Genomic DNA, 15,858 nt, shown 5'->3' on the forward strand with positions numbered 1-15,858 from the left:
TTGCATATTTTAAACATTACTGAATAAAAATAAAAAAAATCTAGCATAAATGTATCAAAGATTACACGTGGTGCTTTGCAGTGGCAGGCGCATTGCAAGGGTAACTGGCCACCCTTCAGTAGTGGATTGCAGTACTTGAATGTTCAACAAGACCTAATGAGGTGAAACATTTAGTTTTTATGTGCGTTAAAAATGAAAAACGGTGAAAGAATACTGCAACAGTTTGTGCCGCATTATGCTGCATACCATGCCTTTTTTGAAGTACAAGTTAGATTCCCATTGCTGCATATGTAATATTTCTTAAAATACCCAAGATGGAGCTCTCCATAAACTACCTGTCTCCAAGACCGCTTTCCCTTTAGGACATTAGCTTTACGAAAGAGCTGATCTCTGATGAGAGAGGAGTTGGAATGGCTGTTTAACTAACCCTTTTCTGTTTCTTCCAGGTGGACCCGTCCCCCAGAGTGCTCCACCTGTGCCATCCGGCGGCTCTCATTTCCGTTTCCCGCCTTCGACACCCTCTGACATTTTGTCTCCCAATGAAGATTTGCGCTCTCCGATGTTTTCATCAGTGGCCCGCCGCCTTGGCCGCGGTTCAGTCAGTGACTGCAGTGATGGGACCTCCGCCAATTCTGAGGTGGAAGAGGGCATCGCAGAGGAGCAGCGGCGTAGTCTTGAAATGAACTCTTTCCGTGGACCGCCTCTCCCATCCCATGCTCGCATGGCCCACGAGAGCATCTTCAGAGTCTATCCCCGTTCAAGAGTCCCTGAACCCTTGAGCCCGTTCCCCGTCTCACCTATGGGTGCTCCAAGTGGTCTCCTCCCGCCCCAGCTTTCTCCTGCTCTCCCCCTCACACCCAACCACATGAACTACACCCCGTCGCCGACGTTAAGTCCCATGTACCCTGGAGGTAGCCACTTCTCCTTCAACACAGATGACATGAAGCGATACCTTCAAGCTCATCATCAAAGTGTCTATAACTATCACCTAAGCCCCCGGGCCTTCCTTCATTACCCCAGCATTGTGGTACCCCAACCTCAGCGGCCAGAGAAACCCCTGCAACTGCCCCCTGAAGACAGTACATCGTTTAAATTCAAATTGCAGCCCCCACCACTGGGAAGAAAGAACAGGGACAAGCAGGGAATTGGGCAAGCAGATGGGGCGGGTAGCAGCAGTTGTTTCCACTCCTCTGAATATGCCAGCACGAGCTTGCCCCCGGGACTGCCACAGATCAAAGTGGAGCCGATATCAGACATGGAGTCTGATGAAGATCTGAACGTAGAGGTGACGGACAGTGACAGTGATGAGGAAGTGTTCAAGACTCCACCTCCACCCTTGCCACAGGTGCCTGAGGAGCGACCTCCCTTATTAAAGAGGGAAGATGACTCTCCTGCTGCCTCCTGGGAAAAGAGAGGGCTGGAGATCCTTCGTGAGCCAGAGGAGAGAGCCGAGAGTGGCAAGTGCATCCCTCTGAAGCTGCGTTTCAAGCGGCGCTGGAGCGAGGATCAGCGGATGGAGGCCTGCACAGAGGAGTCTGATGACAAGAAAGTCCGGGCGGAGGAGGCGCTGGAGGCTAGACCCTGCTCCCCTGCCCGGAAGCAGTCTCTGAGCAGCACTGTCCAGGCGGAGCGTGAAGGGGCTCAGGAGAACATGCCAGTCCGACGTGTCAGCACAGATCTCCAAAGAGCCACAGCCGAGCTCTCTCTGGAGAACAGGGACTCCTAATCCAGCCATCTCCAGGCCAGGTGGCCTCTGACTAAGTTCCCTCTTGCTTGGGCAAGACATGTTCTGGGTTTATTGAGGAAAAATGGAGACTGAAACGGACTGAAGAAGTAACACATTTTGCTGCCTTATAATCTCAGATAGGGAAATGGGCTGTGGGTGTTTTTTTTTTTTTAAATCATTACTGTCAAAACCTCCTCAGGCTTCATTGACCTGCTCCTCCCCTTCATTTTTTCCAGCCCTACCTCTGTTCTTGTCTATATATGTTGTCCATAGCTTTATATTCAGTATATGAAATCTTTCTACCGCTGTTTACCTTATCCTTTGGCTCTCACTAGGGGTATCGGTGGGGAGGGGAGGAGGGTGAAGTGGAACTATATTTTCCTCAGTTTTTTGAGACTGTATCCAGGTATATACTTTTTTGTAAGAAAGTTTTTAAATGGTTGTTTTAAAAACATCTTTCATAATTGCCTTGTTTAAACAAAAAACTAATGTGGAATTCATTTGATTCTTGTGAATATTTTTTTTAATTGACCTAAAATAAGGACGTGGGTTTTGTAATGTTATTTTTCTTCATAGGGTGAGAAGAATTATGAGGTTAATTCTGGCTTAACTTTTAAAGTAGCCAAAGATTTGTAAAAACATGAGATCAAAACAAGCAGGAAGAATAAAACCAGTATTACTTTGGAAATGTGTAGTGTATTTAAAGGTGCAGTGGGTTGGCAGCAGGAGTATATGGATTCTTGCAACGTAGAATATGCTTCCTCTGTACGTCTTCTCAATCTCCAGTTAGGATTGGAGTTGTGAATTTGTATAATTGTAACCAGTTGAAGAGCAGTGCCTGTAACCTGCACGTAACGATGGTGCTCTGGTGGTTCGCAAGACCTTTTTCTATAAACTACTTCTGCAGAGCGCCATTGAGTCTCCTGCATTTGAACTTCTTGCCATAGCTCTACAGACAAGCAGCTTAAGGTTGGAGCAGCCACTGTTCTAGTTCTCCTGCATTATATGAGGCGATTGCAATGCACGTTTGAGAACCGATCTGTGCTCTTGCATACCTGAAATATTTTTTTTGCCTTTGATTTTTCACATTTCTGCAGCGTGGTGCTTATAAAGTTGCAGGATACAATTAGGCACCTTCAAGACTACTTGTAGTGTAAAGTGCCTGTGAAAGACCAACTACAAATGTAGGTAACCAAGTGTGCCCGGGGAACCTGTTATCTCATCCTGTTTGTCTGGGACTTTGAGTGCACTCTTAATTGCTTCTCCCTGTCAAGATTAGGTATTGTCTTCTCTAAGACAAGTGCTAAACCAAGAAGTCTAGTTAGCTGTTTGAAATGGATTACCTCATATGTCCAGAGAGGGTTGAGCATTGTTATAGGGATCATGGACATCTAGCAGTGCCTAGGGGCCAACACTTATACCTCAGCCTCTCATTGGTTAGAGCATTACTGCTTTTCACTGGCTTGATGCTCAGGGAATAGTGTCGCATTCAAACTCCTTCATTTTCTGTGTTAGCGGAATGTAAGATCAATTTGGGTAGATAGACTGTGTTGCAAAAGTAATTAATGTCCAAAATGGTTCCATTTGCCTTTATTACTGTCTTGCAAGAATACCAAATGTTAAACTTCACCACAAATCTGCTCTCTATCTAGAATTCCAGTCTCCCTTCCACATCCACTTTTTCTTTGATGCTTGCTTGTACACTTAGTGTTATGATGTGTGTATCGTAACAGAGACCGCTTTGTGTATTCCTGCTAGTATGGCATTTATCCAGTTAGCTCTTAAGAGTGCTTGGTTTCCTTAAAACTTGATGGTCTAATTTACATTTTGAGAGCTTGGTTTCCACCAAAATGTTAACCATGTGGCCCAGTTTTACCATAGGCAAGTGTCCTTTGGGCTGTCTTTGAGCTTAGAACCCATGATTTGCTGGACACATATTCTTCGTTGGTAATTGTGCTTCTGTGGCTCTCAGCCACAGCACACTTCTATATGCCAGTACCTCTAAAGCATTCATTATTTTGTTTGGCGTTCTGGAAAGTATGCCTTTAAGAACTAATTCTAAACTATCTGGAAATGTTCACTTTCGAGCGCAGCGTTGATGTCAATTTAGTTCCAGTGGCCAAATGCAAGAGTTTAAGAATTAGCCCCTCTCTGCCCAAAGAGGACCGTGAGCAGAAGAAGGGAGGGAGAGAATGAGGCAGAGCATTTCGTTGAGTTCAGGCAAACAAATAGGAAGGAAACCATGTCCAGGCCTGAAATCTCTCTCCACGCAGCTTAGTTACAACTTCATCTTAAAATATAAGCCTTACTTAAAATATTGTAAATGTATACAGGAGTCATCTGAATTTTACAAATGTATTATAAACAATAAAACATTTTCTTGAAATGTTATGGCTTAGAAGTGTGCCTGTATTAAACCTTTGATCGGTGGCATTTATATCATTCTGGTGATGTGCTCTAACCTTATCTAGTCCTAGACAGTGGCAAATTTCTTAGCTTTCAAGAAAGTTTGGATTGCATTAAGGAATGGTGGCAAGAATTATATTTTTGATCTTTTCTTAGCAAACTAGAAGCCAACATTACAAAGCTTAAACCTTTTGAACAAAACTTCCCAGATTACTTGGACCCTAGCGGATTAATGACATAAACAACCATGTGATTTGAAGCAACCAATCGTGAAGTCCCAATTCCTCATAAACCGCTGTCAACCACCATAACAATCTGTTTCTGTGCAGTGAATCGCAAATGGTAGGCCTTCCAACTCTTTCATGCAGAAGCCCTCCTTCTGCATGGCATGATCTTCATTGATAGTCATAAATGTTAGAATATTTAGCTTCTTTCTGCTGGAACCCTAGAACACTTATATAGGGATAGGATTTTAAAAAATGTATAACCTAAAATGGCATGCTGTCCCTTTAATCCAATAGGCACTTGCATATTTCTTCATTGCTACAAAGTCAGTTACCTCATAGTTGGTTCTTTTTTCCACCTTATGTGAGTGGGATCTCAGAACTCTTCTTGGTTTCATTTTTTCTGTGTATCATAATTTAATTAAGCTCTCTGAACATCTTTTAGATCACTTTTACAGTCTTTTTTCACATCTCTTTTCTGTCACCAACTTTCCATCTTGTGGGAGAAAGAGTTTGTTCTTTGACCTCCCCCCCTCCCCCCCCCCCCCCCTCATTTTATCACTAAAACATGTAAATTCTGATGGATACTTATAACCACAGTTTCCTCACCTTAGCATTTGGATGTGGAAAGCCTCACTAGCATTGTTGCAGTGTGCTGATCGGCAGCGCCATATGCCTCCACGTTGACTCCTATTGTCCTGGAGTGACCGAGCGGATCTTGTATAAGCACCACACCTGCCTGCTGACGTTAGTTTCATTCTTTCCACTTCTTCCAAAACCTAACTGGAACTCTGTTCCCAATTTCGCCTTCCATCTGATCCAGTGTGCTAGAGAACTAGGTCACCTACTCAGACTACAGGTTTCAAACCATGCTGCATTTGAAGAAAGCAAATGTCCATCATGGACCTGCACAAGGTGTGTCTCTGGTGTTTGGGCTCAGGGCACGGCTCAGTCATATGACAAGTCTGCCCTCATGCACCCAAAGGTGATCCAGGACCAGGAAACTAAGCTTTATGTCACTGAGCATAAGGAAGTAGAGGGCCTTGATTAAGTCCTGTTCGCCCCATGAGAGGTCTACTTCGCAGTCACAGTCCTCCATTAAGTCAAAATCAAAGTTTAAATGTAAGCGCAAGAAAGCAAAGAAGACTCAACCCCATCTTGCCACTCTCTATCCAAAGTGAAAACGCAAGGGAACTTTGTCTCCTTCCATATCTCCAATTCCACTGTTGGTCCTGGTGTGCCGAATTTCTTACAAATTGGAGCTTTTAACCCCTTAACTGCTGAGGTCTTTTCACCCCACTGCTGAGTTGCTTTTGGCTGTTGGGGCTAGTTCGCACTTAGGCATTTTGTTTCACATGAGGTGTCAACGCCAAATTATTTCCCACCGTCCTGGGGATTCTAACGGTACTCCGGGTTTACGGATTCTCATGGTGTTTGGGAAAAATGGGCGAGGGGAAAGTGTTCAGCAAAAAGTGTCTGGTTTCCTCAAATTGGCATCAATGAAAGGTTTGCTGTGCGAAAATCACCATCTTCCCAACTTTCAGGATCATTCAGTGCTGTTTGAGAGAACCATTTTGGCTTTTTTGTAAGAGGTAGATAATTTTTCTGAATTTGTTCTCTTTCACCCATATTTCCAGTTTGTGGTGGAAAGAGGTGTGAAACCCATGGACAATACAAAGCTGGAGAGCAATACATTTTTAAAAATTAGACCATATTCATATATCAACCAAAGGACATTTGTGTAGATCGCCCCATTTTTTCCTAAAGAAAGTAACTGTTGAAATATAAAAATTTGAAAAATGGACAGGAAAAAACAGCAAACTTTGACAATGTTTGTATCTGTAACCTCTTGTCACGGTCGCCGATTTGCAAAAGTAATACACCAGCATGTTTGCTAGAATCTTCTGGTGGCGGGGATAGGGTTCATAGGTTCTAAAAAATTTTTTTTAAAAACAAGGTACCGAGAACTAACAACTGAGCTGCACCTTACAGTCGTTTTTCACTGTGTACCCAAAAGAGAGAAATTCATATTGTAAAATGTAAAGAGTGAAAAATTGATATAAAGCTTATATATTTCTGAAATGTACACCAGATGCTGATTTGAGGAGCATTGGTTATTTATACATCTCTGAATTTGTGGGTACCCATACTAGCAAGTAATTGAGGGCATTTTGCAAAATGTCGTCTTTCTTACACACTGGCTTTCATTTGGAAGGCACAAATGCAAAGAAAACCTTTTGGTAATAACACATGTTCTACTATTCTGTAGTGCCACTTATCTCCTGATTTAAAAAAAGAAGAAACAATGGTGGCCTGCTTGTGGGGCTGGGCCTAGCACCTGTGACACAATACACCTCAAAACACGAACATGAGGCATCCTATTTTACCCAGCATTTTCCATGCTTTTTCACAACATGGGTAGCTGCAGATTTTGGTCTGTAGTTCAGCCGCTGCCCAGGAAAACCTACTAAACCCAGACATTACTGAAAAGTATCAAATAAATGGATGGTAGTTGTGCCTAAGGAAAAAGTAATATTAACCAACCAATTCTGGTTGGATATATAATGTGTCCAGATATTATATAGGTTGGATCAGTGAAAGTTAGGGGAATTCCTCCTTACAGATTTAGTGTTCTCACACACCCTTGCGGGTGTCATGCTTCATCATCAGGCTATGCTCCTCGTGGGGGTGGCTCTGCAGTCCCCCACGGGCCCCGCAAGAGGGCTCTTTAGCGGAGATCTTTTTAGGAGGTGCTGCGGTTGTGCATGCGGGTGTGTGGGCTAAGTGAAAATAAATGTGTATGTGATCTTAAAATTATCTCACCAGATCCCCAAAGTAAGTTTATTCCGGGGTCCGGAAGATGAATTAAAACATTAAGGACTGGAGTGAGTCCTGCACAACAAATAACTAGGGGGGGTTAAGTATGCTCCTGCTGCTCTCAGTCCGTGAAAGTGGTGTGCACGTGATGTGGGGTCAACATGCTTCGTGCAAGTGGTGGGTCCGTAGTGGATCCTCTGTGCACTTCGTCAGGACCGTGAATAAGGTGATATAAAATGATGACTGTGGTAGTCAGGAAAAGACACCCTGTACTACCACCATACCTATATTAAGGTCAGCATGCGTCTCCGCCCTAAGGAATATGTATTATTCGTATTTATGTTATCCCAACCTTCTGGAGACATGAAAAAAAGAAATCAACAAGGAAATAATAAAGTACAAGAAAGAACAGTATCCTCAACCAAGTAGGGATGCTAATCTCATAGTGGATCATTTGTCACACTAAACCTTTGTTGCAAATGCAACAGTGACTAATAATGATGAAAGAAAACCGATATAAGAAAACGCATTACTTTGTTAAAATACACAGCGTAAAGGTGTGTTAGCAAGGTGGAACCACATCAGACGTGTTTTCACCTAACAAACAGCCCGGCTAGTGGTAGCATAGTTTATAATGATTATGGTTCAGACGTGTATACACATTACATAGATATGTGGTCAACATGGCCAGAATACGTCCATGAAAGTGGTGACAGTGGTGGTTATTGTTAACATAAATTCAATAAAGTTCGTATCTTACTCTCAGTCAACCCATAGTGCTTGCATAAAATGATCTCATCAGATACATGCCCCACAGACAGTACGCTAAGACATGTCCAATTAGTGATAGGTGCATTACAAGCAGTATGGCGGTGCAGTGTGGTACAGTAATGAAGCGAGATATATGCCCTACTCTTCTGTCAGTAAGGGATGGCCGCGCCAGCGAATATTGCGGGTGAAAGAGGGGACCAAAACTGAAAGAAGGAGGTGGCTCCGTAAACCGAGTTAGCCAAAACCAAAGGTGTAACTAGGCAAGAGCAGCTGAAGCCTACTTACTGTGTCCCCCACATATGACCGCCTCTGAACCTGCCCTTTCCGATCAGGATCGCCGGAAATAGTTGGGAAAAGCCGTGCACTTGATAAAGCCGGATGGTTTCCGGAACCGATCATGACTGGGAGGGCGAGGTTTCTGACGCATGCTCAGTCAGGCGGAGTAACTGGGAAATGGGGCGGCCATAATTGAATGGTGTCTCGGCCCCTAAATGGATTATGTGTAGGTAAAGTCACTGTGGGTAAATCTTCAAAAACGGGTGACAAATACCAAAGTACATTTTTAGAGTAAGATACCGAGTTATAAAAATTGAAGCACCAAGTTGTGAGAGGATAGGGTGTAATTTTAAAATAATAATGTGTAAAGCACAATGTCAGTAATCAAAGTATGGCAAAAATGACCATCTCTGAAAAGCCAGCGGCATGGGAGAAAGTGCATCCTGCAAGAGTGGGAATGCAGATACCAGTGAGAGTGGAATCAACACACATTACATAATGGGTTGTACCACTGGTCACGGGTGACGATAAATTAATTATGGAGCCAGTAGAATGTTATAGAAACCTGGATGTCATTCATATCTATGGGAATAGTTGTTAGCCCAGTTCTACCCATGGTATATCTTCGTCAGTACATCCCTGTTACTTTTCAGATGGAAAACCCATTGTTGTTCCTGTCTAAATAATGTTTGTGTGGACCAAAAGGGATTTGAATCCCTTATAGTCCAGTGTAGACTGTTAGCTGAGTGATTCTGCTCTAGCAATGATTCTGAAGCCTTGTGTTAGTCTTTTTACATCGAATTGCACTTTTAGGTTCCCAATGCAGATCTTAACTGGGCGGGTCGTTCTGCCCACATACCTCATAGAGCATGGGCAAATAATGAGGTATATACAATTCTTTGTATTACAGTTAGTATGGCGTTTCTGAAGCCACGGTCTGTCAAGTCCAAGATCAAGTTGTTTGGAGGCTGAGGTTTGCGGACATACTACACATGTCCCACACGGGAAATGTCCCTCTACTGGGGAAAGGAACCATAATGTGCCGCAAGTGAGATCGGCGTCGAAGACAAGATTTTGCAGCATGAATCTTTCAGGATTCACTATGCTGTGCATTATTCCACGGTCTGGTAATTGGGTCCGGAATCGTTGTCTTTCTTTTGTCTTTTTTTTTTTTTGTAGCCCAGGTGGGCGTCGACGTCCCACCATTTGGTGCACTTCTCGTGACGTCGTCCCACCTCGGGGCGTTTTCCGCCGATGGGTCTGGATCGTCACCGTGAAGCTCCAGAGTTTTTGCGAAGAAAAAGCACGAGTTTCATCGAAGGAGAAGTTGAGGAAGACTACAGAAAGGAAGAACAACAAGCCGGGACGACGAAGGAGGAGAACCTCGAGATCTTCGACGTCCAACGGAGAATGCGCACTCAGGATCACTGAGCGCAGGAATGGACAAGACACCTTTTAAATTCTGCCGTAACTGCCACCATAAATACGCGCAGAAGGACCAACATCCGGTCTGCAACCTTTGCCTGCAAGTTGACCACGAGAGCAAGGACTGCAACGCCTGTTCGGCCTTCACAACGAAGACGCTCCAGGTGACGGAGAGACAGAGGAGAGCCAACTAAAACATGGAGGGCAAGGGAAAGGCCCACTCACTGTACGAACTGGGCCTCTCCACCGACGATGAAGACCACGTCGCCGAGGGACCTGATGACTTCACGGTCGCAGAGACTGATAAGAAAACATCTGACAAGGTAGGAGAGACGTCGAGCACTAAACCCTCGACAGGGCCCCGAAAAACAGAGTCAGACTCTCGAAAAACAGAGTCAAAGTCCTGGAAAGGAACACCGGCGCTGACAATTTCGACAACCGCGAGTGGATCCAAGGACGAAAGGCCCGGCGGATCCTTCGAGAAGGACTCCCAGGTGCCGAAGACCGCCGAAAAGCAAAGGTCGTCGAAGCAAGGCCAAGAAAGTGGGCGTTCGACTTCGAAAGATAAGGTCGCGTTGACGCAAGCTCCGTCGAAAAGACAAGCGCTCGACGCCGAACACGCCTCCGAAATGGAAAAGAAAAAGAGGAGGCTCGAGGCAGAGATGGAGAGCATCTTTCAAAGGAAAAGGGAGTTTGACAAGAAGATGAAAAAATTCACTATCCCAACTAAACCACCGTCGATCATCGTCGAAGTCGAGGAGCAGGAGGAGTTCGCAGAAGAACTGTCGAAGACTCCCGGAGAGGAAGAAGAGGACCGTTACTATGATGGAGAAGAATATGAGGAACAACAATCGAACTACGGCTCGGCGCCGTCGACAACACAGGACCTGGAGTGGCAGGACCTCTACGCCGAAAATCCAGAAGAGCCTGTGGAGACTTACCCTTCGAGGCCTTCGCCGCCAGATGACATTGGGGCTTACAATATGGTAGTCAAAAGCGCGGCTGCAGCTTTTGGTGTTAAGCTGGAGGAAGAAAAGCCGAAAGCAGACTTTTTACTGGAGACACTGCTCCCCATCCAAACTAGGAGCCAGTTCCTCCCCATGCTCCAGAGTGTCATGAACCAGGGGAACGAGGCGTTCAAGGACCCAGCAACATGCAGGTCCATCACACCTAGGACGGAGAAAAAATATAAACACTCCTCCCAGGACCCTCCATTCATCAAGGGATCCGTCACAGCAGATTCAATCATTGCATCTACTGCCAGGAAGAGGGCAAATGTCCCAGCAACCTCTGGACCACCTCCAGACAAGGAAAGCAGGAGGATGGACCTGACTGGGAGGAAAATAGAGAGAAACGCGGCAATGCACTGGCACATGGCGAACTCCAATGCCCTACTGAACAGGCACCAGTACCAACATTGGGACGAAATGGGAGAACTAATCAAGCACCTCCCCGAGCAATACCAACAAAGAGCTGCGCACCTAGTGGAGTAAGGAAAGAATATAGAAAACTCTTGCCTTAAAACAGCGTTGGATGGAGCAGAAACATCAAGCAGGCTGATGGCAATAGGAATAACAGAAAGAAGGCAAGCCTGGCTCAGGATTTCGGGCTTCAAGCAGGAAGTTCAGAACAACATCCTGAACACCCCTTTCAACGGAGAGACGCTGTTCGGGGCACCAGTGGATGAAAAACTCACCCAGCTCAAAAAGGAGAACAAAACAGCAAGGTCCATGGGGGCCCTGCAATTCAGAGGGATGAGAAGAGGTACCCCGACACGGAGACCTTACGGAAGAGGAGGAAACAGCCGGGAACGTCACACCAAACATTCCAGCAGGGCCATCAAGGCGACAATCGCGGGCAGCAGGCCCAGCAGAAACAAAACTGGCAGTACCAGCCTCGGGGCCAGTCCTTTCGAAGTAGGGGGAACGGACGAGGCCAAAGACGCAGAGGGGGGACCAACCCCCCCTCAAAGTGACTTCACACGGGAAAGAGTGCTCACCCACAAGAACCCTCCGAGGGTGGAGCACAAAAGATCCAAGACGAGAGGGTTACACAGACCAAACGCCAACGAGCATGCAACACCAGTAGGCGGCAGACTGAGACGTTTCCTTAAGGAATGGCAAAAGATAACAACAGACAAATGGATACTCAACATCATACAGTTCGGATACTGCATAGAGTCGGAAAGGAAACCACCAAACAGAACCAAAGAGGAGGGAACACTCAGGACAGGAGCTAGTGCAACTCGTAGAAGAAGCACAAGAGCTACTCCTAAAGGATGCCATAGAGCCAGTACCATTCAAAGAAAGGAACAAGGGAGTGTACTCAAACTACTTCCTGGTACCAAAGGTGGACGGAACACTAAGACCCATCCTGGATCTACGGTTCCTAAACAAGTACGTAAGGACGCAAAAATGCAAAATGACGTCCCTACAAGAGGTACTCCTGCAAATGAGAGACGGAATCTTCATGTCCACCGTGGATCTCAAAGATGCCTACCTGCACATCCCAATGAACAGGCAGCACAAAAGTCTGTTAAGGTTCGCCATCGGCAAGGAACACTACCAATTCACAACCTTGGCGTTCGGGCTAAAGTCCGCACCAAGGGTTTTCACAAAATGCCTGGTGGCAGTGGCAGCATACCTGCGGAGGGAAGGGATTCATGTGTACCCTTATCTCGACGACTGGCTAATAAAGGCAAGTTCACGCGAAAGATGCGAGGAACACGCACAGCTGGTCACGAACACACTAACGAAGCTGGGATTCCTGGGGGAAATCCTCTATGGAACCAGAACAGGTGAAGATCTTCCTGGGGGCACAGATCAACACCTTACAGAGAACAGTGATGCCCAGCGACAAGAGAACACTGACCCGGCTGAAGGAGACGCGCCTCTACCAGAAGGGGCAAGCTCTGACAGTGAGAACAGCGAGCAAGATCATGGGGATGATGGCGTCATGCATTTACCTAATTCCCAATGTACGCCTACACATGAGGCCTTTGCAGGAATGGCTGCAACAGCAATGGTCACAAGCAAGCGGAAGTTGGGAGGATCTAGTGGTTGTAACGCACGCTGTGCAAGAAGAGATAGCATGGTGGAACAGGGAGAACAGAACTATAGGGAAGCCTGACACCACCAAGCCCAACGGTGACCATCACCACAGACGCATCCCAGATAGGATGGGGAGCACATATGGACAAGCTCAAAGTGAGGGGTCTGTGGACTCCAGCAGATGCGGTCAGACACATCAACTACCTGGAATTGAAGACCGTATTCCTAGCCCTGGAAGCCTTCCAGAAAAGACTGTACAGCCAGAAGGTGTTGATACAAACAGACAATACAACAACGATGTTCTACATCAACAAGCAGGGAGGAACACAATCATTCCCCCTATCCAACCTGGCGCAGGAGATTTGGAGATGGGCCATCCCGCTCAAAATAGACCTGCTGGCCATACACCTACCAGGGAAGGACAATGTGGAAGCAGACTGGCTCAGCAGGCAGACTTCAGCGTCCTACGAGTGGGAGCTCAATGGACAGGAAACGCAAAGGCTATTCAGAAGGTGGGGTACACCGACAATAGACCTGTTTGCAACACACCAGAATGCAAAATGCCAAAGCTTCGCATCCAGACAACCAGGAAAACAATCCAAGGGGAATGCCCTATGGATAAGCTGGTCAAAAACATTTTCCTACGCTTTTCCACCAATACCACTGATACACAGGGTACTCAACAAGTGCAGGACCAGCAACATGACGCTGATCCTAGTGGCACCACAGTGGGAAAGACAGACCTGGTACTCACAAATAGTGGAGATGGCACAGGGACCACCACACAAGTTCACCAAAAGAAAGGACTTACTCTCCATGCAGAACGGAGAGGTTCTACACCCAGAGCCAGAGAGCCTCGGCCTAGCGGCATGGCTCCTGAAGACCTAGAGTTCGCACACCTTAAGCTACCTCAAAGCACTATGCGAGTGCTCCGGGAGGCAAGGAGACCGACGACATGGAAATGCTATGGGGAAAAATGGAAGAGGTACACACATTGGTGCAGGAAAAATAAACTGCAAAATAAGTTGACCAAGGAATCAACGGTGCTGATATACCTCACGCACCTACTAAAGGCTAAACTATGTTCATCCTCACTAAGGGTACACCTCGCAACGATTGTTGCCTACACACGAGGTGAGACGGGTGAAAGTTTCTTTACATCAAGAGTTGTAAAGAGGTTCCTGGAGGGGGCAAAAAGGATAGCGCCACCAAAAAGGATGTCGCCGCCGGCATGGAACCTCAACTTAGTCCTAACGGAACTTATGAAGGCGCCCTTTGAACCCATTCACAAGGCCTCCCTTCAAATGCTAACAATGAAGACAGCCTTTCTGGTGGCAATAACCTCACTGCGCAGAGTAAGTGAGCTGCAAGCGCTAACGCTGCAAGAACCTTACATCCAGATACGCAAGGACAGAGTCGTAATGAGAACTGACCCACACTTCATGCCGAATGTGGTGCCGGCATTCCATATGAACCAGACAATACAAATGCCAAGCTTCTTTCAGAACCCTACCACAGGCGCAGAAAGGGCACTGCACACTCTAGACGCTAGAAGGGCGGTGATGCACTACATCGAGAGAACCATGTCGTAATGAGAACTGACCCATTCTTCATGCCGAAGGTGGTGTCGGCATTCCATATGAACCAGACAATACAAATACCAAGCTTCTTTCAGAACCCTACCACAGGCGCAGAAAGGGCACTGCACACACTAGACACTAGAAGGGCGGTGATGCACTACATCGAGAGAACCAAGGAGCACAGGAAAACTAAGCAGTTTTTTGTGTCCTTCGCAACCAGCTTCCTGGGTAGACCAGTAACGAAAGGCACCATCGCGCGATGGATCGCACTGACGATACAGTTCTGCCACAAACAGGCAGGGCAAGAACTATCAGAAGGGGCACGGGCCCACTCCACAAGGAAGAAAGGAGCAACAATTGCCTTTCTGGCAAACACACCCATTCAAAACCTATGCCTGGCGGCAACATGGGCTTCAGTGCACACGTTCACTAAGCACTACTGCGTGGATATACAAATGAACAAGGAACCACAAGTAGGACAAAAGGTGCTTCAACATATATTCAACGACCAACGCTCATCTTCCACCCAGCCGCCACAAAAGTGACAAACCGCTACAAAATCGATGCACAGCATAGTGAATCCAGAAAGATTCACGTTGCAAAACGAATAGTTTCTTACCTGTCGGTGTAGTTTTGCAGCTTGAAGATCTTTCTGGATTCACTAGCGAACCCACCCACCTCTGCCAGAAAGATGAGGATGGAGAAGAGGGGGGAAAGACAGAGAATGGCGAACAAAAGGAGACTTAAAAAGAAATGTGAGAAAGGATATGATTGAGAAGAAATACTGAAAATTGCCTAGGGTTCAAAAAAAATAAATAAAAAGAATCCGAAGATGGTGCCCCGAGGTGGGACTTCCGCAGGAGGCAGGACGACGTCCCGAGAAGTGCACCAAATGGTGGGACGTCGACGCCCACCTGGGCTACAAAACAAAACAAACAAGCATTTGCATTGCAATAGGTCTCGCATTTATACGAGTTTGAGCTATTGGCATTGTAAATGACAATGCCTTTTATTTATGTTTTAAAAACCCACACATAAATAAAAGGCATTGCCATTTACAGTGCCAATAGCTCAAGCTCAAATGCTTGTTATGGTGAGTTCATGTTTACTATGCCAGCAAAATAGAGAGTAAAGCATTCTGCACTTGCATTTTTACATGTAAATGTTTGTGTAAGCAAAATGTAAAACGAAAGCTAGCAAAGGCATTGAATTAACTTTAGACGTTGTTTTAGAAAAAAAGAAAGGATAAAAAAAAAGGAATCTGCAGTGAAAGGAAACAGCAATCCTACAATAAACTGAAAGTTAGCCTCCTAATTAAGATAGTTATCAGTGTTGCCGTGGCACCCTTTCAGCTGAATGTGTTTGAAAAGCGTTCACATCTTGGTTTCGGAAGAAGACCGAATGATGCGCCAAGAAGTCTGGAGTGGTGTGAAACGTTTGAATAGTTTGTAGATGTGTGAAGGGGGCAGAGGCTGTGGGCTACCACTGAGCGGGCACACCTCTGGGGGGGCAGAGGACTGCGGGCTGCACTAAGCGTGTACACCACTTGGGTAAGAGGGGCAGAGGGCTGCAGGCTGTCACGG

General features: G+C 46.0%; 2 protein-coding genes across 3 annotated transcripts in view; both read left to right on the forward strand.

Moving 5' to 3' along the window:
• ERF (ETS2 repressor factor) overlaps positions 1-4,117 on the forward strand; it is a 205,540-nt gene extending 201,423 nt beyond the window's left edge. Inside the window, exon 4 of the mRNA XM_085615587.1 lies at positions 447-4,117. Coding sequence (XP_085471713.1) covers positions 447-1,726 — 1,280 coding nt within the window. The 3' untranslated portion in view covers positions 1,727-4,117. The remainder of the gene's footprint in view (positions 1-446) is intronic.
• Positions 4,118-11,074: 6,957 nt separating this feature from the next.
• Positions 11,075-15,531, forward strand: LOC146808771 (uncharacterized). 2 transcript variants are annotated; one of them, XM_085614236.1, is made up of 3 exons: positions 12,278-14,850; positions 14,941-15,232; positions 15,346-15,531. In XM_085614236.1, the coding sequence occupies exon 1, from the start codon at positions 12,428-12,430 to the stop codon at positions 14,285-14,287; it is 1,860 nt and encodes a 619-aa protein (XP_085470362.1). In that variant the 5' UTR covers positions 12,278-12,427; the 3' UTR covers positions 14,288-14,850; positions 14,941-15,232; positions 15,346-15,531. The 2 variants fall into 2 exon arrangements, with proteins under 2 accessions (XP_085470361.1, XP_085470362.1); XM_085614235.1 differs by having other exon boundaries at positions 11,075-15,232; positions 15,346-15,507.
• Positions 15,532-15,858: the final 327 nt, after the last annotated feature.

The sequence above is a fragment of the Triturus cristatus genome, chromosome 7 (genome assembly GCF_964204655.1).
Source record: "Triturus cristatus chromosome 7, aTriCri1.1, whole genome shotgun sequence".
Classification (NCBI taxonomy): Eukaryota; Metazoa; Chordata; class Amphibia; order Caudata; family Salamandridae; genus Triturus; species Triturus cristatus.